This window comes from Semicossyphus pulcher, unplaced genomic scaffold (genome assembly GCF_022749685.1).
Source record: "Semicossyphus pulcher isolate SPU_LCO1_2020_fin unplaced genomic scaffold, fSemPul1.0.p SCAF_5, whole genome shotgun sequence".
Classification (NCBI taxonomy): Eukaryota; Metazoa; Chordata; class Actinopteri; order Labriformes; family Labridae; genus Semicossyphus; species Semicossyphus pulcher.
The window spans coordinates 11,526,783-11,548,346 of NW_027211726.1; the positions used below are offsets into that span (position 1 = coordinate 11,526,783).

Sequence of the window (21,564 nt, forward strand, 5' to 3'; positions counted from 1 at the left end):
AACGTTAAAATATTGTGGTACAAATGCCATTAAAAAATAAATAATGGATTCGGGAATGGAACTAGTTTTGTTTACCAAATCTCCATTATATTGCTTATTACATTATAAATAATAAAGCACTTTGAGTGATTCAAATTCTATAACATCAAGTCAGTGATACAAATCCATTTTAACGGGGCACAGATGTTTTTACCCTCATGACGCATTTCATTTACGGCTTTTTCTCTGAGAAATCATCCTAGCAATATGCTATATCTACTTTTTCTGCCTTTCGACTTAATTTCCATCCATCCATCAAATATAAAATAATAAAATAACAGATTGCCTCCAATTCAAGTACCTTTAAAGCACTTATGTTGGCTCAGCTCTGCCAAGAGAATCGAGGGTTTTCAAGTACTAATCCTCTAAGATCTGTAATAAATAACACTCTAATGTTAACAAATGTGTAATGTTTCCTCATCAGGTCATCTAAAGTGCAATTACATCTTTCCCAATTTACACAGGATCAAATATATTTTGCCTTTTCTATAAGACAAATTAAACTAACTTGAAACTCATCTGTGTAAAGAAAGAAACACGTTCTCTCACTGGCTCGCTAAAGGGCTAACTGGCATCCCATTTTTCCTCCTTGTATTTCCTGTGCAGTGTTTTGCTCTTTTTTTTATCATAGGTGAAACTAAATCTGTTCTTTTTCGCATAGAAACAAAGATGTGTTTTAAGTGAGAAGTAAACAACCAGTGACTGTGGAGTAAGGTGCTCACAATACAATAATGCAAATAGCTTTGTTTGGCACATTTTTGGAAGCGGCAACATGCCTTTGCTCTGTTATGTAACAATCAGCTGATTATACACAATTTCAACCTTTTTAAAAGGCATTTTTTATCATCTGTGATTATGACTGAAACAGTTTTAACTATACAAGGGCTGCTTGTAACAAACATTTTACATTTAAGATGCAAATTATGTCCATTCGTCGTGTAATTGTTAAGTTTAAAAAAAAGTAAGAATATAGGGGATAATGGCAATCCCAAGTTGCCGGAAAGCAAATGCAAAAATGAAGAAATATTCTGTTTACAATTATATGGGACCAAAAAAGCAGAAATCCTCACATGAAAGCTAATTCAGCTGACTGATTGCATCAGCTTTAAACGGTACCAGCATCCTCGTTTTTTTCTAATTCCAAAAAACTGATGTTTGTTATTTCTGTTTTCGTCATTGTTACTGTTAGCATGATATAAAAAAAAAAAAAGCACAGACTGCTTTAACACATTACACATGAAGTATCTCCAACATCTTCCAAGTGGTAAAAGTCAAAGTGTACAAAAGTGATACTCTTAAAGACAAACGCTGTACAATTCCTTAAAATAGTGCAATAATTCCTGTGTAACCAAAAAGAAAAAACACTGGGTAGTTAAGAGCGTCTCTTTGTGTTTCTTCTCCTCCTCCTCTTCTGCTTTCACAAACCTTGCAGCCAAGACAGACTGACTCTGTTCATAGCGTTATGCTTATGTAATGAAGCGCGCCCTCTGCAGTTACTTGGCTGGCATGCTGTAGCACCTCCATGTGTTAGCAAGGTCAGCTAGGGCCAGCTAAGGAGAGCCAATGGTACAAATGTTGTTGCTTGAGGACACTGAGCTGTCCTGTGCGAGTGGGACGCAAAGGGAGTGCAGAGAAATAACGGGCGGCTTCCCGTTCTCACTTTCTCTCTTGCTAAATAAATATGAATGATTACGTAGCATACATGTGATGTCCGTAAACTCATATCCGGCTGTGCGTCTTCCCAGGGCTGCTTTAACTGTTTCTTCTGCTGCTGGAGTTTTCTGTTTTAGAGGAGTAACAGGTGAACATGTGGGAGTGGTGTCCAGTGGAGTCACAGCCTGGCAGCACGCGTGTTGTCCATGTCGGAGGTGCTTATGCTTTGTTGGGACGGAGCCAGAGTAGTCAGGGTCGGACCAGCTCAGTTTTCTCTTCTGGAATGGAAAAGGAAAACCAAAAATAACAACCATGACAAATCCGGTTCTCAGGAAAACACGTTTAACCCTCTAATAAACACGCTTTATTTATATTTTTTAACCACAAAGTAAAGCTTAGTATTGCTGGTTTATTTATGTGTGTGTATGAAGCTCACCTTGACTGGCATATGGAGCTGATTTTGGCGCCAATGTGGTGTGAGTCTGGGAGTAGTGGTCTTGTTTGCTGTATCTGTTGACTGAAATGCCACCCGAGGGAACCAGATTTTGAGCATCATCTCTATCTGCAGCAGGTTTTGGAGGTGTTTCTCACTGCAGACAAAAGGAAGACGCATTAATAAAGATGTCAATGACAAAATCACCAGTTTACAAGATTGTCATAATATTAGGCTTGCTACTTGGGTCTAATCTTACCCCATTTCAGGCCTCTGTAGTATTCCAAGAATCTTCTGCAGTCTGTCCATGGCAACACTCTGCTGGAAACTGGATAAACCTGCCAACATTCAAATATATCAACTAAATATAATGCCAATGAGGGACCAATATTGATTAAAATACAGGATCAGATGCACTAAATTTTTGAGAAAAGATGATAAACAAGTTTGATATTGCTCAACTACATACCTTTGTCAAATCGCCCAGCCTTTAGTCCATGTAGAAGCCCAAGCAATGGACAGATAAACCTGTGCAAATCTGCACACTGAGGAAGTAAGAAGAAAGGTAGTTTTAGTACTTTGACTGATATTGTATATGGATGTTAAAAATACTGACACATAGACGTAGGAATCAGTGAAAGGATGCTCACTTTCTGAGCGAAGGCCAAGTCGCCTGGTGTCGCTGAAGATGAGGCCAACGTGGCGGCTTTGGGAGACGAGGCCGGGCCAAGATGTTGAGTCTTGTCGTTGGAGTGTTTAGAGTGGTCTCTCTTAATCCTCAAGCGATCTGAATGACCTGGGAAATCAAGGTAACTTGCAGAAAGTGTGATTTCTTCATCACCCGGGAGGGACTTTGTGATTCGCACACTGTCTCCCTCTCCCTCTGAGAAGACGTCAGCTTCATCCTCAGTCTGCTCGCTCTCGCTGTGGAGGATGCTAGAAGTGGAGGGCAGCGAGTCATAAGATGGCCATTTGGAAGATCTGGCTAGTGAATTCATCTGTGGAAACAAGAGAGATAATGTCAGAACAGAGCGGTATCTTGTTGCAGCTTTTAGCATGGAGCAAAATATAACATGTATGGCTGTAGGAGTCAAAAGGAGTTGAATAAACATTAGATTAGCAATATAGTAGCTCTGTTGTTGTCTTCTAAGTGAACAAATAGCATTGTTGTACTGTGTTTTCTTTGCTCATTAAAAACTTTTTTCTTTGTTTTGTGTTTTTTTTCTAAGCTGCTGTAATGGTATCATGATATTAGGATTATAATAAAGTACCAAATCCATTGTATCTATTAAAAAATAGCGTATCACCTCCAAAAATAGCTATTTTATCCATTCTCATTAAGTATTACAATGTTTGGATAACATCAGTACTTCAAGCAAACGGACTTACACAATAAGGTGTGTATTAAAACCTAAAAATACCCATAAAATAGTCGCAATATTCAGCAAGAGAACCAAAACACAGTTCCTTAGTCAGTATCATGCAAAACAAATTAAGGGCTACTCAATGCCAAGTGCTGAGTAATGTCTTTACCAAGTCTCAGCACGTACGGTATTATCGAGATGAGGACAAAGCAAACGACAGACATTGATACATTATCACAAAGGAAGAAAGCAAACAAAAGATCTGCCCTGCTCCCTCGTGTATGACTATGCAATTCAACTCGTGCAGTGCAATAAAGTATGTGTGGTGCTTGTGCACACGGGCTCTGAGCTCCAGACAGTGAAAAGCACTTAGGTCACGTGAGGACAGATGTGTGTACATCCACTGTTACCTCTTGTAAGCTCAACAACAACAACAAACCTTTCACCTGCTATTGTTTCGACATTAAGACTTGTTTTCAGCTTGTTTGACATAAGAATTGAAATTTCAATTATCTTTTACACCATTATTAAGTAGATAACGCTAACGTGCGTGGTAAATAACATGTTAGTAATATGGTAAATATCTTTATTGAAGCATAAAAATGAGGGAACTAGTCAGACAACTAACATGACCAAAAGTTGCTACATATAACGCAGAATAATTTCACTGACAAGACTTTGAAAGACTTTCAACGTTACTAAAAACAGAAAAAAAGACAAGAGGGGGATCTTACCTTTTAGTTGGAGCAAAAACAACCCTCACAAAGACGGTAAAAACAAAGCAGCAACGCCTTAAAAGGCACGTCACGCTACTTTAACGCGTTCTCAATGTCCAAGACTCAAAGAAGTGACTTCAATAAAGCTAACAGCTACCTTTGAGGGCACAGACATGTACACGCCGTGGTTACGCCTGTTATCTAGTTTACACCCGGGCCGACTGTGCCTCCTCTAACTCTCGTGTTTCGTTTACGTACAACCTGTTCAAAACGTACCCAACTGACTTTACACGTGCTGAAACGGTCCAGAGCCGCGATTGGCTGAGCAGAGATTCTATCGATTCCCATTGGCCAGTCCTCCTGGCCAATCAGCAGCATTCGCAGCGCGGGTTGGCTGGTAAATGCGTAGATCCCACCTCACCTGGAACCACAGCACGTGTAAGTGGTGTGGCTGTGTGTGGAGAACGAGGAGTACAGCACGCGGCAACTGGCATGTGCCGAATATTTTGTATGTAAATTAGGATACATACGGCCTGTTTTATAAGACACGATACTCTTGAGAACATAACTGCATGTTGACAGACCAGACTTATGGTATTTTAAGTATGGTTGAACGTTTTTCTTAGTTTATTTGCTTGTTTGTGTTTACTTCTATTTCTCTTTAAAGACACTAGAATACGCATATTAGCCTACAGTTGAGGACAATATACATACAAGAATTATGTGCAAAAGGGATTAAAGAGGACAGTGTAATGAAGTAATAAAAATAAGTAGTCAAAGACATCACAAATGTATCTCTGCCATTAAACAGGTCTGAAAGATACCTCCATACCATGTATAGTAAGCCCTTTTAACTTTAACCATCCTTTTCTCATGACCTTCCCTTGATCAGGTGCTTAAATGTGATGGGCCCAGCATTACATGAAGTATACAATTGCATGTTTCAGGAATATTGCGCACCTTTAGAAAATTGAGCCTGTTAAGGGTTTGTTTGTTCGTCTGTTTGTTTATGCTCCAGAAGCTTGAGTTTCTTCCTCGTCATGATGAATTAAATGTAGATAAGACAGACAAGATTATGAGATATGGCATCATAGGCCTATTAGGGCTATAGACAGGCAGCTTTGGACACAGTGTTACTTAGTTACATAAGAAGATTGCTATATGCTGAAGTGACTTCTACTGATGCATGCAAAATTAATAAGCTGTGGTCTACAGGAGGGTTTAGCAACTATTGATAAACTGACTGCCTACAATAAAAGTATGCTATGATCCTGAAAATAATGATATTTATTATTATTTACAGGAAAAAGTAACGAGTATTGGAGGTATTGCAGAATAAACCTGTAAAGAGAGTGTTACTTTTTGTATCCCTTACATTACTGTAAGTGTGGAGGAGAGCCCGTCTCAGCCTGCTGGTCACACAATTTTGGAGACTGCTGTGAAAGTTGTGCTAATTATAGTTCATATAACAGTCTAGTGTTAAACTATCATTGTCATCCGCCATTATCGGAAAATGACTAAATCATTAACTACAACTGATACGTGCTCCTAAAGTTTGTACAGCATTTAGTTTTAGATGCGACATCGATGCTGTCACCATGCCAAGACTTGTATTATCAGCTGATATAGAACACATGCAAACTGTAGAGAGCTGTGAACACTGAAACTAAAGGCTGTTTCATGTATTTCTTTACTTTTTGCACTTTTAGTGAGGCTTTTGAGGCTTTTTTTGAGTGTCATTGTGATAAGCTGTTGGTATGATCCAAATTAAAACAATGTTATTACAATAAAGCAGTTGGGTATGTATGAGGACTTTGTCTGAAGGCTGTCCATGGCTCTAACCAGGTGAGACCAGGTTTTTTCATATGACAGGTGACCAAGTTATTAAGTAGCAGTGTTTGTTTTTGCAAACCCTGCTGCTGATAAGGAAGCAGCAGTGTGTGTGTGTGTGTGTGTGTGTGTGTGTGTGTGTGTTTGTTTGAGTGAGTGTGCATGTCGGGACAAATGCTTGTACATTTCACAATCATATAAATGCACACTGATACTTGCAGCAGAGTCTTATGTACACTATTTAACATAGACAGTGCAAGTGAACCAGACTTAAAACCTTGACAGACTTTATCAAAAAGTAGTTCCAACTACTTGCAGAGGGGTCTGTGGATTATCAACTGTAACAACATGTTTACTAATAAAAAAAAAAGCATTGATATTAAAGATAGTTAAAGTCATTGTTCTATGCTGGAGGCAGACATCTAGGAGACTTGAACAAACTAAAGCCAGACACCACTAAAGATAAGGTATTGTGCTCCAGACAGTAAACTGACCCTCAAAAAGAAGTATCAGAGACAGCAGGCGGACAACATGACCTCGTGACCTCTCAGACAAGTGAGCCTGGTGTGAGGTTTAACTTTCCCTCTGTGTGGGCAGCGAAGGCAAGTGCACACTTCAGTGGACCCTGTGTCGGAAGCTGGAGTTTGACAGATGTGCACGGCTCATGTGTATTGTTAAGGGGAGTTTGCAGGAGGTGGACGACAACATCCATGGCCATTAACACTAAACTGTGCTGTAGTGATCTTGACTTTCATTGTTTTGGTTGTTTTTTTTTTAAATTGAAGTCTAGGCGTAATAAATACTTTTTCAACAAATGAGATTTTCAGAAAAAGTCTTATATTTATTGGCTTTTCATTTGCAAGATTGTGTGGGAAGATTCACAACACGACGTGTCATCAACCAAGTAATCATTACTTAATAATAACAACCAAGAATGAGCACAACATAGTTTTCCCTCCAAGTACAAGCACTGCAATTTTCATACTTTTGAAAAAAAAAAAAAAAAGTAAAAAAATATGTCCAAAGTTGACATGACAATGACGCACGTTTTCTTGTTTTTGCTGTTACATAATGTGACAATCCATGTAGTTGTGATAGTGACATTATATTGATCTGTTTTCTTCTTCCACTTTGCTGGCTCCGTCTCAACCAGTCCATTGATATGTTCTTGTTTCATCACACTCCGTTCCACTAGCAGCCGGTCCAGGGATCCTCTCTGTTTGTTCTGGAGATGAAGCCAATTTTTCTGGCCATTTCCGTGTGGTAGATCCGCTTGCAGTGCTCAAAGTTCTTCCGAATTCGTTCTCGGCAGGGCTTCTCAAAGTAGCGCTTGCGCTTAACTGATTCGATGATCCCATCCTGAGTCAGAATCCTTGAGTAAGTAGAGAAAAACGTGTAAATAACTACTTTTGGTTGAATTCAGGAAACTATATTTTGCAGGTTAATTGAAATAGCAATTCTCCTGGAGAAGCAGTCCGTCTCAAATTCCTGATAAGCTAAATACATCTTATTGATAAATGTTAACAATCAAACAACACCACTGTAATGAAGAAGTGACCTTATAAAATACAATTTCTACCTAGTTGTAGTATTCGGCAAAATAACTCACTAAAATAGACAGATGAAAAAGGGCCGTAAAAATAAATGAAAATTCTCAATACCGGAAATAACAGTTCATAATAATGAGTTAAGAACTAATAATTCCTTAGATTATTTCACGAATCATAGTAATAGTTTATATATTTTTTTAATATGCCGTTTGACGCCGTATTTCCTATGCATCTGCCATATAACCTACCATCTTATTTCACGCCAAACCTTATTTAACTAACTCTGGATCTAAAGAAAGTATACATTCCAGAAGAGAAATTAACGTTTAGCTACTAGCTATTAGCAGTGGTGTCATTGCGCAGCCGCAGCTCTTTGACATTGAGCGGAAGGCTAAAGATTAGCTAACGTCAGCTTATCTTTCCCTGGAAAACGGCAGATCATATGTTAAATGTATTCTTAAATACGTGATTTTTACCTGTTTAAGTTCTTGTATGCCGCATCAACGTTGCGATCCTGGACCATCACTGTCCGTGCGATGAAGCGAAGGTGTCTCGACATGATAAGTCCGGTGTCTACTCAACACCCAACCGGTTAGAAACGCGTAATTGTGAAAGGTTCCGGGAAAGAAAGAAATATGTTAACTCAACGCTAGGTGACGCTTGGAGAAAAGATTTCTTCACATGTTCATTGTAATTTATATGTTAACTTTTCAGTACCACGAGAACATTTGGAAACTGACAACAAACACATTACAAATAAGTATATGTTATCCTGGCAAAAAATACATTATAAAAGTAAATCTAAACACTTCAGCAATCCCAGTAATTTAGAAGAGTTATAACTTTAGTTAAAAAAAATAAAAGTTTGAACTGCTGGATCTTTTTGGTTTTGTCATTTTACATCTATTTGCTATGATTGATATATCTTATATAATGTTGTTGTTTATTAGGGGTGGGCATGAAGTAAATTACAGACTCAAACATTGTTAATCCTCTCCATTTTCTTCTGTCTTAAACCTAATAACTGTAACCCCTTGGCCTCTAAAAGAATGAATAAGTGAATAAACTTGAGCACAGGAACCAGCAGCGTATTACAGTTTATTTTATGAAAAGGGAGATAACTTTCAGTGCAATCACAGAGTTATGAAACTACATCCATGGCAACAGGGACAGCGGTATCCAGTGTTATCTTTTCATCAAGGCCTTTCTCTTCTTCTTCTCATCCCTGAGCTGCAGCTGTCCTCTGCGTGTCTCAGTCTGAGGTCAGTCAGCGGTGAATGGTATGTCTAATTTGCATTCAAAAGTGCTTTTATATGAGCTTTCTCTTTATAAAATAGCCACTGAGGTTTATTCCCATGTTGCTGTAACCCTATAGGGTACAGTGGCTGCACGGTGCCACAGGGAGGAATGCAGAGACAACCAGCGCAGATAACATCGTGACTCCTTTTGTTGGGTGAATGCACTGCATCATGTTTCCAGAGGCGTCCCTTCTGATCCAGGCCTGATGAAATAATCTTGGCAGTGTGTGAGCCCTGTGTGTGTGTGTGTGTGTGTGTGTGTGTGTGTGTGTGTGTGTGTGTGTGTGTGTGAGACAGAGAAAGAAAGAACAAACAGAAAGAGTCTATGCCCTATAGAAATGTAGTTTGCACTGAGAGTCTCTGACAATAACTGTTATACACTTTTTATCACCAAACACATGTCTCTGACTGTACTTGAGGGAGTTTGTGAGAAATGTATCTTATTCTACCTTTCTTTACTTGAATCTATTTTTTAGGTCTTTGGTCCTCTACTGTCAGTGTGGCGTTAGGGATAACTGAGTGTATGCAATGGAAACATTGCAAAAAAGAAGAGAAACTTAATACAACCAATGTGGTTTCAGTTGAACATTCTGTCGCTAGCAACCGCTAGCACAGTTCTGTAGCATCTAAAGTTCAACTTGCAAACATTTTGTCATCAGTTTGTGACAAACAAACAAACTGACAAATGTCTTTATCAGATCCCCAACTGCCTTTGTTTTCATATTAACTCTCCATTTTCATAACTCTTTTGTTAATGTTCTTTGTTATTTGATTATTATTTTTAGTGCTAACCAAGCTAGCCATTCTACTAGCTGCTTGTAGCTAACATATTGCTAACATGACATATAGGCTAAGACTAACTCTTCTGTACTCTCTACTTTAATGATATTTTTATCATATATCATACGGCCTAAATGGCCAGTCCTCTTATGCAACATCATTTCATGAAATACCAGTTAGGCTAATTTGAATTTTGATAATAAATTGTCAATTTTGATTTGAGAGAAAATTAATAATGGCATTTGCTCATTTCTAAAATTAAGTGATTCCTGAATTTGTAGTGACATTACACCTGTTGGATCTAAATGTATAGAATAAATAAATAAATGATTTGGGTACAGTGGCATTAGCAGAATGTATTCTTGTTGCCGACACTTTTACCCCCCAGAGGTAGTCAACAGAGTCTTATCTCTCTGCTTGTTTACCAAACTAACATGTAGACCTAAAGACCTGGAACCTTGTCCAATCCAGACAAAGAATGGATGGCATCATTCCGCGGTGTAGGGTAACTGAAACTGACAATTTTCAAAATAAATTTGCAATTGTATGTCCCCTCTCTCTTGCAATGGAATTGTCGAGTGAAAATGCTGATGACTCTGTCCTGGATGGATGCCTAAAGCTTTAAGTCTTATCTTTAACTCACACATTAACCCTGACATCTGATCTTACTTTCCAGATCTTTAAAACTGATATGGCCTCAGGATGGATTCTTTTTTAGAATAATTAATTTCCCTTCTCTTCTTATTTAAGCACCCCAGTCTTTTTCATCTTCTGGACATATTAATAATTATAATAATTGACTCTAATATGACACAATCCTAAAAAAACAAAAACAATTAACACTTTTCCTCAGTATCCGAGCAACATCAAAGCTCTTACTGGAAGTGCATTTTCCAGCTCGTATCTAAATCTTTCACCTTGCTGACAGAGGTGGAGGCTTCAGTCAGAATCAGAGGGGAAAGTCCCTCCCTGTTACCAACCTCCTTATTGGCTGGAGCCGCATCAGGTCCAGACGAGCTGTCAGCCAATCAGCGAAGGCGCAGATGCTGGCAGAGGAGACGGCTTCACTTCACCGGTTAACAGAGGAGGATAGATACTCAGACACGAACCAGAGAGCCTGCAGATAGAAACGACTTCTAATCTGCAATAAAAAAATAAACATCTTTGCAACACAATGGAGCAGAAAATCACAGATTTCTCAGGGAAATGGACGATGAAGTCTTCGGAAAAGTTCGAGGAACTTCTGAGAGCGTTGGGTGAGTAATGCATGCATGCAAAGATAGATTACCCTTTTCAAGTGCTTAATGAAAATGCAAACTAAAGCTGTCTGTATGTCCTAAAAAGTTTTCCAACACATAAAAGGGTCGCATTGTATTTTTTATTTTTTTTTGGGGACCTTTATATTACAGGAAATTACATGCAAAAACTCCTCTGCTTTTATGCAAATTTAGAGTCAAGCGGCGTATTCTTATCTGGTTTATCATCAACCGTTCAGCAGCTTTGTTAAGATGCAAAAAAGAAAAAGGAAGGCAAAGGGAAGCACCGGCTGCACAAAGACCTGTCAATCATGTTGTCAATGGCATTGTAAAGTGGAAATCCACTTGCTTTAGAGGTCAACTGAAGAACCAGAGTGGTCTGAAGTGGCTCTCTGTGGTTAAATTGGTTTGCTCCTGCCCTGCAAGCCCATGGTCCTTTCTGAGACTATTGGTCTTTATTGAGCTATATGAGGTTGTATAAGAGAGAGAGCAGGGAAGAGGGAGGTCAGGTGAGGGGCAGCCAGTGGCATCCATAAAAAATCTGAAGACAAATAGCCTGTGGAGGAATGTTAGATTAGACTCATCTGAAGCAGGGTCCGACTCATGCGGTTGTAATTAGAGCCAGTGTAAACGGAACTAAGCCTTGACATGGGCCCCAGCAGCCAGCCGGCTCGGAGGCTGACTTTCCTTCACTTCCCTGGGCCTCCTCAAGCCAATCTAAAGCTGTGTGTGTGTGTGTGTGTGTGTGTGTGTGTTGCCTCCGCTAGTAAGTCTCTATGAGCAAATATGGTCTGAACTAAATCCTATTTGTAGGAGAGTATTGATCTTATTGAAGCCGGCCCAGCTTTTGTGAAAATGGCAAATTGGCTACTAAAAGGTCAATCGGCAGTTTAGCTTTGTTTTATATTTCATAAACATCACATCATTTCTCTGGTTTACCAGCATTTAGAAGTTGATATAAAAAAATGTGTTCTTTCAAACTGTAATACGATCTCCTGTTGCATGAATCTATGAGTGAGTTATGGAATGGGCCTACTAGGGGTTAGCCAAATAGGTCAAGGGCCCAAGGGCTGGAGCCTCTGATTAAAGGGACTGTTTGTTATTTGGAAAGCAATCAAAGAACTACAAAGAAATGAAAAAAGACACAGCAACAACTACAAAGACTCAAAACAACACAAAAGAACCACAAAGTTACATTAAATGACCGCAAAGAGATTAAAAACAACCACAGAGAGACGCAAAACTACTGAGAAACAACTAGAAAGAATGGCCTCAAAGAAACGAAAAAACTGCAAAGATACACAATTTAAACATAAAGCGATTTAAAATGACCACAAAAATATGTGCACAAAGAAACACAAAACAACCACAAAGACCATTTCGACACAGACACAGAAATTAAAAAGTTATTTGCTTACAAAGACACAAAAAACTATCACAATGAGGCACACATTTTCATATCTTTCAATCTGGCTAAGTTGCTTGTATCTAGAACTTGGGGTGGGCTCATGGGAGGGGGGTACCCAGATAGATATTTCCTCCATGCATTTTTTCACTTTATAGGAAGAATGAAACTTTGAGTTTCAAAAGCTGTTAAATGATCGTCATTAACACATTTGTTTGAGATACTTCTTCAACCACGGGTGTCAACAAGCAAGATTTTTAAATTTCGGGGTAACTCTGTGTGTTGGACAATATGACAGTAATTAGAGGTTTTGCATGTTGTAACCCATTATGTAAAAATCACACGTGTTTCATATTACTGGCAATAAATGCTCTGAAGGATACCACACAGAAAGTTCTTATAGATCAATTTCCCTGGTCGAAGATGATTCAGTGCAGCAAAAAGAAGTCAGCATGCAGAGACACGACGCTGAGAAATAAATCACTGTTTTGTAATTAAAGTTTGTCATTATTGTGTGGAAATAATGAGACTGTTTTGAATACTAAGAGGCTGCCAAAAAGAAATACCATTCAAAACCTTTGTTGAAGGGACCTCAAGCTGAGAATAATACATTGTGAAAGGCCGTATGACAAACCTTCCCTTCCTTGCAGCTGCATTACAACATAATGCAACAGTGCACATTTATAAAGGTGTTGAAAGATTCACTTTGATTGATTACTTAAAGGAAACACAAAACACTGCACAATGATTTTCACACTTGACTTAAAATGCTTTGGATAAGTTTGAAAGTTTGATACGCTTCTTTTCTCAGATTGCTTCTCTTTGTGTTTCTAAAGGTGTGAATGTATTCCTGAGGAAGATTGCAGTGGCGGCAGCGTCCAGCCCGGCGGTGGAGATCACCCAGCAGGGCGAGAGTCTGTCCATCAAGACGTCCACCAGCGTCCGTACCACCCACGTGTCCTTCACTGTGGGTCAGTCCTTCAATGAGACCACGGTGGATGGGCGTCCCTGCACGGTATACACATCCCTGAACTTCCCATATAACATTCCCGTGTAATGATAACACATGCATACCAGAATTTCGCCAAGGACAGCATAACTAGCCAGAGTTCTGCAGGAACATATGGAAGTAATTTCAGAAAACCTCCAGAGTCAGTTCTGGTGATACTACATGGATCTGTTCTGCATTTCTTTATGCTGAGTGAGTGCTCAGGGACACTCAGGGGTCGGTACTGTGAGCTGCAGTTATGATGAAACCCAACCTTTGCTATAACTTCACTTTCCAAAATGCTTAAAAAATGTCAGTTATTAATATTGTTCTTATACGTTCCCTGCAGAGTGTTCCTAAGTGGGAAACAGACAGCAAGATCAGCTGTGAACAGACGGTACAGAAAGGCGAAGGGCCCAAGACGGCATGGACCCGAGAGCTGACCAACGATGGAGAACTGATACTGGTAATTATTTTGCATACAACAACAATACACAACTTTAAAGAGACAGTGTATCAGATTAAAAAAGACACTAAAACTATCTTTATAAAGGGTTTGGTTCATGCTTTTCATGGATCATTATTGGTATAGTAAAAACCCAACTAAAGCTGAAAAACAACCCCAAACAGTAAACAAACATCGTGGATTATCAAGATCTCCTTACAGCGTCACTGCTAATCCTTACTTCCAATCTCGGCTAACAGAAAAAATTTAAAGGTTTTTTTTTCAATTTTTGCCTTGTAGGTACAGTCCATAGACTGTATAAACAGATGGACAACATGACAGCTCCCTAAAAGTGAAGCCAAAACGAGCGCCCCCTGCTGACTGGCTGCAGTATAGGTCATAAAGCCCGCCTTCTCCATGTTAACAGATGGGACATGAGTCAAACTATAAAAACAAAATACACGCCAAATAAACATGGTTTCTGGCATCATAGTTCTTATCATGCTGATTTATTTAAGTGTACATTTTTCTGACAAGTTTAATTTTAATTAGTTATTTGATGCTGTAAAAATGATGATTGACAGCTCTGTTAACAAATACGGCTCCTGCAGCCGATCTGTTCCGGATTAGCAGAGTAGAGGAGGAACAGCGAGAGGAGACATAACTAAAACAATCACTACAGTCAATGAAGTTTCCATATCATAATACAAGAAGCTGCTCTGCTGTTAAATACGCCAACATACAGGATCTGTGCCTTTTTTCCCCCTGTAGTTTAAATGTGTGTTTTGGTTAGCGGAAGTGGCTATGGCTGCTCCACCCGCCAATCTCTACTGCGCAGCTCTGGCTCCAAATGACATCACCATCGCGAGATAGACACAAGTCAAATAGTAAAAACTATTGTAAAAAGAAATAAACAAACTAGATAATAACATCTCAAATTTGGCCAAAATTATCTTGAAGTAAAAAACAGCCTTTTTAGTGGAAAGGAATAATCATGGATGATAGGACAGTGGTGTGAAGTTCACAAGCTAGCAGCTTTGTGAGAATGTATTCAGGCACAGAAGTGCTGTGAGCTAAATGCTAACATCAGCATGCTAACATGCTCACAGTGACAAACCGGTAGATAACCTGCTGATATGTTTGGTATGGTCAACTACTTATGTTAGCATTGTCCTACCCTACCTTTTACTAGCACTGAATTCAAGTGCAGCCATTAACCAAGTACTGGACAGCTAAAGGTTTGATTTGACAATGGAGTAAGATACAATTGTTAAGGGATCACCAGAGGAATGCTGCAGGCACTTCATATTTGTAGGCCATAATCGCAAACAGCCATGTTGGCTTTAAGGACAATTTGACATAGTGGGTAAACCATGTTATCACAACTTCTGAGCCAGTCGCATGATGCTCTAAAAGCCTTTCATATCTACATACCAGAGTTTAAAACTGTGTTCCTTGTTGCTGTTTTCTTTCAGACAATGACTGCTGGGGACGTCGTCTGCACCAGAGTTTATACGAGGGAATGAGGAAATTTCCTTAAGTCGGTCATACAATCCTCCTGTTTTGTGCCTCATGCATGGTTTGCATTAACTCGCCTTGTTTTCTTCTTCTCCAGTCAGACGTCGGTCAGATCTTGCTCGAATAGTGACCCGTGTAGAAGGCTTCAGTTTACATGAATGTATGTTGTTCAACAGTTGTTGCTTTTGGAACAACGAAGCTGAACTTCCTCTCAATGTATCATATAGAAAGTATCACACATTCTTTTTTTAAAAGCTCTTTTGCAGTTTCTGAAACATTTTTCAAGATTTTAATAAACTGTTTTATATGAATTTACTGTTTGATGATTCCTTTCAAACATGTTCTTTATGTTGCCTCCTCCCTTTCCCTCGTCGTCCGTCAGCGGATCACTTTACATCGCTGTCTGCCATTCCTATTCTCCAGATTATTCCCCACCCTCTCCAGCCTCCATCTTTCCTTTGCAATCCATACTTTGTCCTCTGTGTGCTCTTTGTCTTCCACAATATGATGTCAATTAGTTCAAAAACCCCCCGAAGACAAATCTTATTCTCTAAACTGCTTTGAGAAACATTTGGCAAAGACGAGAGGGAAACAGGGAGTGGAAAGGAAAAAGAAAGAGGGAAAAAGAGGGTGGCCATGAGAAAATGATTTCATATTATCAGGAAAGGTTACACTTTGTGTTCTCCCCTTTCCAGCTGTACCTACTTACAGAATGAGCTCAATAAAAAATCCCCCACCCCTTTGCTTTGGCTTTGCACCCAGGTACAAAGTGTTTAGTGGCTTCCTCAGCTTACAGTGTGCAGGGAGGTTTGCAGTTGGTCCCTCTCAAAACCCACTTTTCAACATAGTGGGTGCAAAGAAAATAAACAGACTTGAAATATGAAGAGAAAGAGGGCACCGTTAGCTGAAAATGAGTACTCAGGGTCTCTGTGGTGTATCTTTTACTCGACTTAAACTCAACTGCCTGGATCAGGCTTCACATCACTGTGAAAAATGGACCTTCGGGGTCTCTCGGCACTTCCTGAGGAGAGTGCTGCAACGGTTCACAGGCAGTGATGGTTTTTCCAGGTTTTTCAAACATTTTGCAGACAAGCGCCTCTGTGAAGTGCGTTCCCAGTTTATATACACTGTGCTGAGCAAACGGAGGGAGGACTGGGCCTCCTCAAGGATGAATGTTCTCAATAACCTCTGTGGGTAAGTTTTGTGTGTGTGTGTCAAGGAAGTATTCAAGAACAAATAGTAAGTAATCTGTTGAAGGTCCTTCAAGTCCTGAACTCTACATTTTACTAAAAGTTCCCATTAAATCACAATAGATGTTAAGATTAATATTTTTTATTGTCATGCTATGCTAGTATATTGCCCAATAATAGCCGTGTCCCAATCCAGGGGCTGCAGCCTTTGAAGGCAGTATTTGAAGGCCGATTGTGTCAAAGAGGCGCGTCAAAGGCTGTCCCAATTCAAAGGCTCCTTCAGATGCGGCCGACAAATGTGTCCTCCTTTTCCCGGGCCACGAAGGATCCATCAGGTGCAAACTTTGCGGCCCAGTGTATCCCAAAATTCATTGCGTTCCAACTCAAACGAGATGGTGGACTCTTACGTGGCAGAGGAATACACTTTTAAATGTAAAAGTTTTTGGTTTTAACTCAATCGAATAGCTAGCTAACTTACTCGTCGTTAGTTATGCTAGCTAGTTAGCCCACTAGCTACCTGTTGGTAGGCGACAGGAGCGGCGTTTGGTGACACAAACAGGAAATCCTCCGTAGACCAGACCCTCTCATTTCAGTTCGGCTTTAGTGGTCTACATAGGCTATGAATGACTCATACTCTGTGGTCCCCTCCTCTGAAGGCTGCAGCCCATGGATTAGGACACAGCTAAGGAGCAAAAAAGTCTATCTTTAGCTATTTTGAAATTAACAGTTTGTCACTTACTGAAAAACATGTTGATAGCTCATCCTCCACCGTGAGACATATACTTATTTTCCTTCCGATGAAACACTGTCTCATATTTTTATGTTTGGCTGGTTAGCTAGTTTATCTAGCTTGTTAGCTTGTTGAGTTAGCTAACTGGTCTAGCAAGCTAGCTTATGAGTTAGCTAAGTCAGTTATTATGTCCTTCCTCCTATCATTATCTATTAGCTATCTAGCTTGATTTTCTCACATTTAGCACTTTTAGCTACTGTTAACACCAATTAATAGCCATGACATTTGCCTCCTTGGCTTCCTGTTTATAAAAGAAACTTCATAGGAACTTAATCTAAGTTACGGCAGTATTATCAATACTAACACACATGCATAAGTAGCACTTTGCTGTTGTAGCATGGATACGGGTTGTGGCTAGTTTTAACTGCTTTACATAAGATAACGTGATAAATCTGAGAGGTCAATAGATAATTAATGGAAGAGGAAAGACCTAAAAACAAAAACTTGAAATATAAAATAGTTTTTTTTGTGTTGTTTGTTAAAATATTAGATATATTGAACACTTATTGAACTAAAACTTGGTTGGATATACTGTGAGGGGTCACAAGCAAAAGTTATTGGGGAGGTTTGGGGAGCTGCTCGTTTATTTATCAAAATGTATTATATTTTATGCCTTCATTGTTTCTTAAAGTAGCTCAAATATATGTGTTACAGTCAGGAAGTAAGCCCAGTATTTAGGTTAATGTTTCCACGACAGTTTAAGTCTGCATGACAGACGGAGAGTGAAATGATCATGTGGGACAAAGTATGCATGGCTTACACAACTTCACTCATTATGTTGCTGCTTTTATGTCTCACAGGCAGAAAGTATGTTTTCAATGGCCTCAGTGAAACCAGTGTTATTGTGTAAGGGCTCATCAAAACCACAGCATTTTAAGTACACTCTGGAGGGGATGGAAAGTTCTCTGCTATTTGCTCAATGAGAAAATTGCCACTGCACACACACTTATTTAATTACACAAGATGCCTGGTTGTGTCTAACTGACCCCTTTGACTGATGGCTGTTAGCCTCATAGGAGCGAGTCCAAACCAGCCTCTCCCTCCTTTTTAGCCGGGTCACTTTCCACACACACACATACACACACAACGTTTCTGCCAGTTCATTCCTCAGGCTGTGATGTCATGGAGCGTTTCATTGCTCGATTCGCTGAGGAATGCTGTGGTTTTAGGACCGGGAGGCACCAGTGACCGGCATTTGAGTCTGGGCCATCAGGACAAATCATGACAGGGTAATTAAAGGAAACGATGAGTCATGGAAATCAGCTGAAAAACATAGACTAGATGCTTCTACATTAGGGCATTGAAACACAATTAAAGGAGCAATTCGCCCCTGGAAACAGCCACTGCCAGTCAAAGCTGATGTTCTCTGTAATCGATAGAAGCAATAATATATTTGAAATTGGCGCCATAGCTGTGGAGAAAGTGTGTACAAACAGCTCATGGTTTCGCCCAGTCTACATTCCTACAACACCCAGCGTGCATTGCGGCCCTCTCTCTGAAAGGAGTGGCCCAGCGAGAGACACTGGAGTGAAACACTACCGTTTTCCAGTCAAGGACATTGATCGCTGCAGGCAATGGCTCAGAGCGGTACAGAATCCGAAATTCGATGAGAATATACCGGGGGATTGTCTAAAAAATCTTCAGGTCTGCAGTCTACATTTCAAATCTGACGATTTTGAATGAGTCATGACATCGGAGGCGGGCGTCCTAGACTGAGGAAGTGTACTTTAGCAAGCTCCCTGACCTCCACCAGATGGCGCGTTTTACATAGTCTGGTGGAGGTTTTCCAGGGCTCATTGTAGAAGCGGAAGAAGCCTCCTCCACAGGCACAGAGCTGTATTGCATTTTTTCCTACCATAATGGCATTAGCTCCCCATAATAGCATAATAGGACTGAGGTTGAAAATCGGCAAACTGGCCCTTTAATTAACTATTTTCTGAAGTCTGTCTTTAAAAATGCCCGTCACAGTTTCCCTACGCCCATGGTGATGGCTACAAACTCCTTATTTGGCCTTAGCAACTGTTTAAAATCCAAAAATGTACAGTTTACAATTATATAAAACAGAAAAAAGCAGTAAAATTGTTGAAAATATCCTTTTTTGCCAAACATGATCTAATGACTCGAATGCTTAATAAGTTATCAAGATACTTTCTTTAAGACATTTTTCATTAAAAGACCTCTTGTTTCAGCTCTATTCTACTTTTCTTTTTTCCCCCATACCTGAGAAGAAACAGTACAATAACATCCTTTTGACTCAAGACCCCAGTCATCCCCTCTGTGTACAGTCAGTATCTCATGCCATGCAGTCAAGCATTGTTCAGAGCTCTATTTTTGAAGACTCAATAAGAGCCACAATTTCACAGAGACACCAAATATGTTGGGCTGAATTTTGGATTAAGGTGTTTAAAATGACGCAGAAGAACATTTCTATAATACGAAATGGTGCAGCTACAAAAACATGGTGCATCGGGCTTGTATATTTCACTAATTATAAACATCATACAGCTTTAATGAAGAGCTGCATTGAGCTTAAGCACAACCTGCAGTATACGTGGTACCTTAAGAGTAAAGCTGCTTAAAGGGGAAGAATGCTGAATGCAAAGACATCAGCTTCTGAATTCCCTTGATAAAAAACATCATCCTTATTGATAAATACAATATAATATTTCCATACTGTGCAACCCCAATTTCCATTTACCATCAATTCATGTTTGCATGAATTGTGGGCTTGTATGTATAAAGATCTGTTCATAAAGCTATAAGGGAATGTACAGTGTGTGTATGGACCGGACTGTATGGTTACTGTATGTGTGCGTGACTGACCTTCAGGCATATGTGTTTAAATGAAATCATATGACTCCCCTCACCCATGTGACCCCATGTGACTGGTGGAGACCTGGGTGGATTGTATAAGGGCACTGAGCACAGAAAGTGAAGGTGTAAGCTTTGCTGCGGATGCTCAAACTGCGATTAAGAGGCCGTATATGAAAAAACAACAGACAGAATATTCATTATAAACGAGCTACAACACTCACATCTAATAACTCTTATGAGTGAAGCAACAAGCTCAATGAATGATGCAGTAAAGATTACATTTTAAGATGAATGTTGAATGCATGTTAAACTATCCAATGCTCTATGTGGTAATTAAGTATACAGTTTATGTTGCGTTACCTGATATGCAGCACCTAAACAGTTACCTGAGGTTGAAATCCTACATTCCTCCTGAGAATCCCACTCAGCTTAGACCAGAGGAATAGAGGGAAATCATTCCTTCAAGGCACAAGAGCGACATCTAGTGGAAGAGGAGGAATACAGTTTTAAACAGCAGAACATGACCAGGCAAAATCTGAGATCCTTGCACGGTGTATGTCTTTATCCTACAGCAGTGACTTTGGACAGAGTAACTTAGGAGTTATGTTTCCTAATGAGGATTTATCAGAGTATCAACTTAAACGTTAAGGCCCAACTGATGACAAGAGCTCAATATTAGCAATAACTCAAAACTCTCTGTGGAACACATCAGTTTCATGGAGGTACATAGGTCAGATGTTGGAGCGGAGTTTGCAAAGCATGATGTGCTTTTATAGTGAAATACGACTGTGGTGTTTGTAATGTCACAGTGCTGAATAAGTGTCCTGTGGGTGTAGACTAGACTACCTAAGGGGATGCTTTTGTAGTACATCTAATGATAAGGACACACCAACACCTCAAGTTCTCAGTTTCCGTCTATTTGGCGGCACCTTATGGCGATAAAAGGCAATTGCGGGCGCATATGTCCCAGATGACTACGGTTGGCTCCATTTGTTTCAGTTTTCCTCACTCATGCTTGCTTTCCTTTTTAGACTGTTTGCCTTCATCTCAGGATCGAACTTGTTTCTTTTTCTTTGGATTTTCACTTTCTTTTGAAGTTGTATCTGTAGTCATCTATCTTTTCTTTGTTCAGCCATAGTAGATTACTGTTTACTCGCAACGCTTGCAGAGACCGGGAAAGCAGCCGCTTACCTCCTTCATGATCTTCTTCTAGATTATATCTTTAAGGAGGCCCAAGATTGATCTTTTGTCCCTGAAAGTGCCACTCAGGCTGTTTTATCTACCCGATCTGACAGGCAATGGAAGAGCAACACACCACACTGAGGACTTGACAAAGTCAGATCTTCTGATGAACAGGGCATTTCTTGCCGTGCTACAAAAATCTAATAATGCACAGAAACATCTTTTTTAAAATGCATGTACCAAAGTTGCAGTAAAGCAATTATTAAGGTCAGTAAGGGCTATTCATCAGAGCATGGCAACACCAAGGGCAGGT

The 21,564-nt window shown here is 39.7% G+C and overlaps 3 protein-coding genes across 3 annotated transcripts; 1 reads left to right on the top strand and 2 right to left on the bottom strand.

The window, feature by feature from the left end:
* Positions 1-1,589: 1,589 nt before the first annotated feature.
* Positions 1,590-3,123, bottom strand: ciarta (circadian associated repressor of transcription a). The gene is made up of 6 exons (XM_069682049.1): positions 2,776-3,123; positions 2,595-2,670; positions 2,385-2,463; positions 2,129-2,282; positions 1,875-1,970; positions 1,590-1,640 (listed from the first exon to the last, which is right to left on the bottom strand). Exons 1-6 carry the CDS (start codon positions 3,121-3,123, stop codon positions 1,590-1,592), a joined length of 804 nt encoding a protein of 267 aa, XP_069538150.1.
* A 3,727-nt stretch (positions 3,124-6,850) lies between these two features.
* mrps21 (mitochondrial ribosomal protein S21) lies at positions 6,851-8,161 on the bottom strand. Its single transcript, XM_069681808.1, has 2 exons — positions 8,062-8,161; positions 6,851-7,407 (listed from the first exon to the last, which is right to left on the bottom strand). The coding sequence occupies exons 1-2, from the start codon at positions 8,142-8,144 to the stop codon at positions 7,227-7,229; spliced, it is 264 nt and encodes an 87-aa protein (XP_069537909.1). The 5' UTR covers positions 8,145-8,161; the 3' UTR covers positions 6,851-7,226.
* A 2,592-nt stretch (positions 8,162-10,753) lies between these two features.
* crabp2b (cellular retinoic acid binding protein 2, b) lies at positions 10,754-15,550 on the top strand. The gene is made up of 4 exons (XM_069681574.1): positions 10,754-10,919; positions 13,161-13,339; positions 13,662-13,778; positions 15,233-15,550. The coding sequence occupies exons 1-4, from the start codon at positions 10,838-10,840 to the stop codon at positions 15,281-15,283; spliced, it is 429 nt and encodes a 142-aa protein (XP_069537675.1). The 5' UTR covers positions 10,754-10,837; the 3' UTR covers positions 15,284-15,550.
* The last annotated feature ends 6,014 nt before the right edge of the window (positions 15,551-21,564 follow it).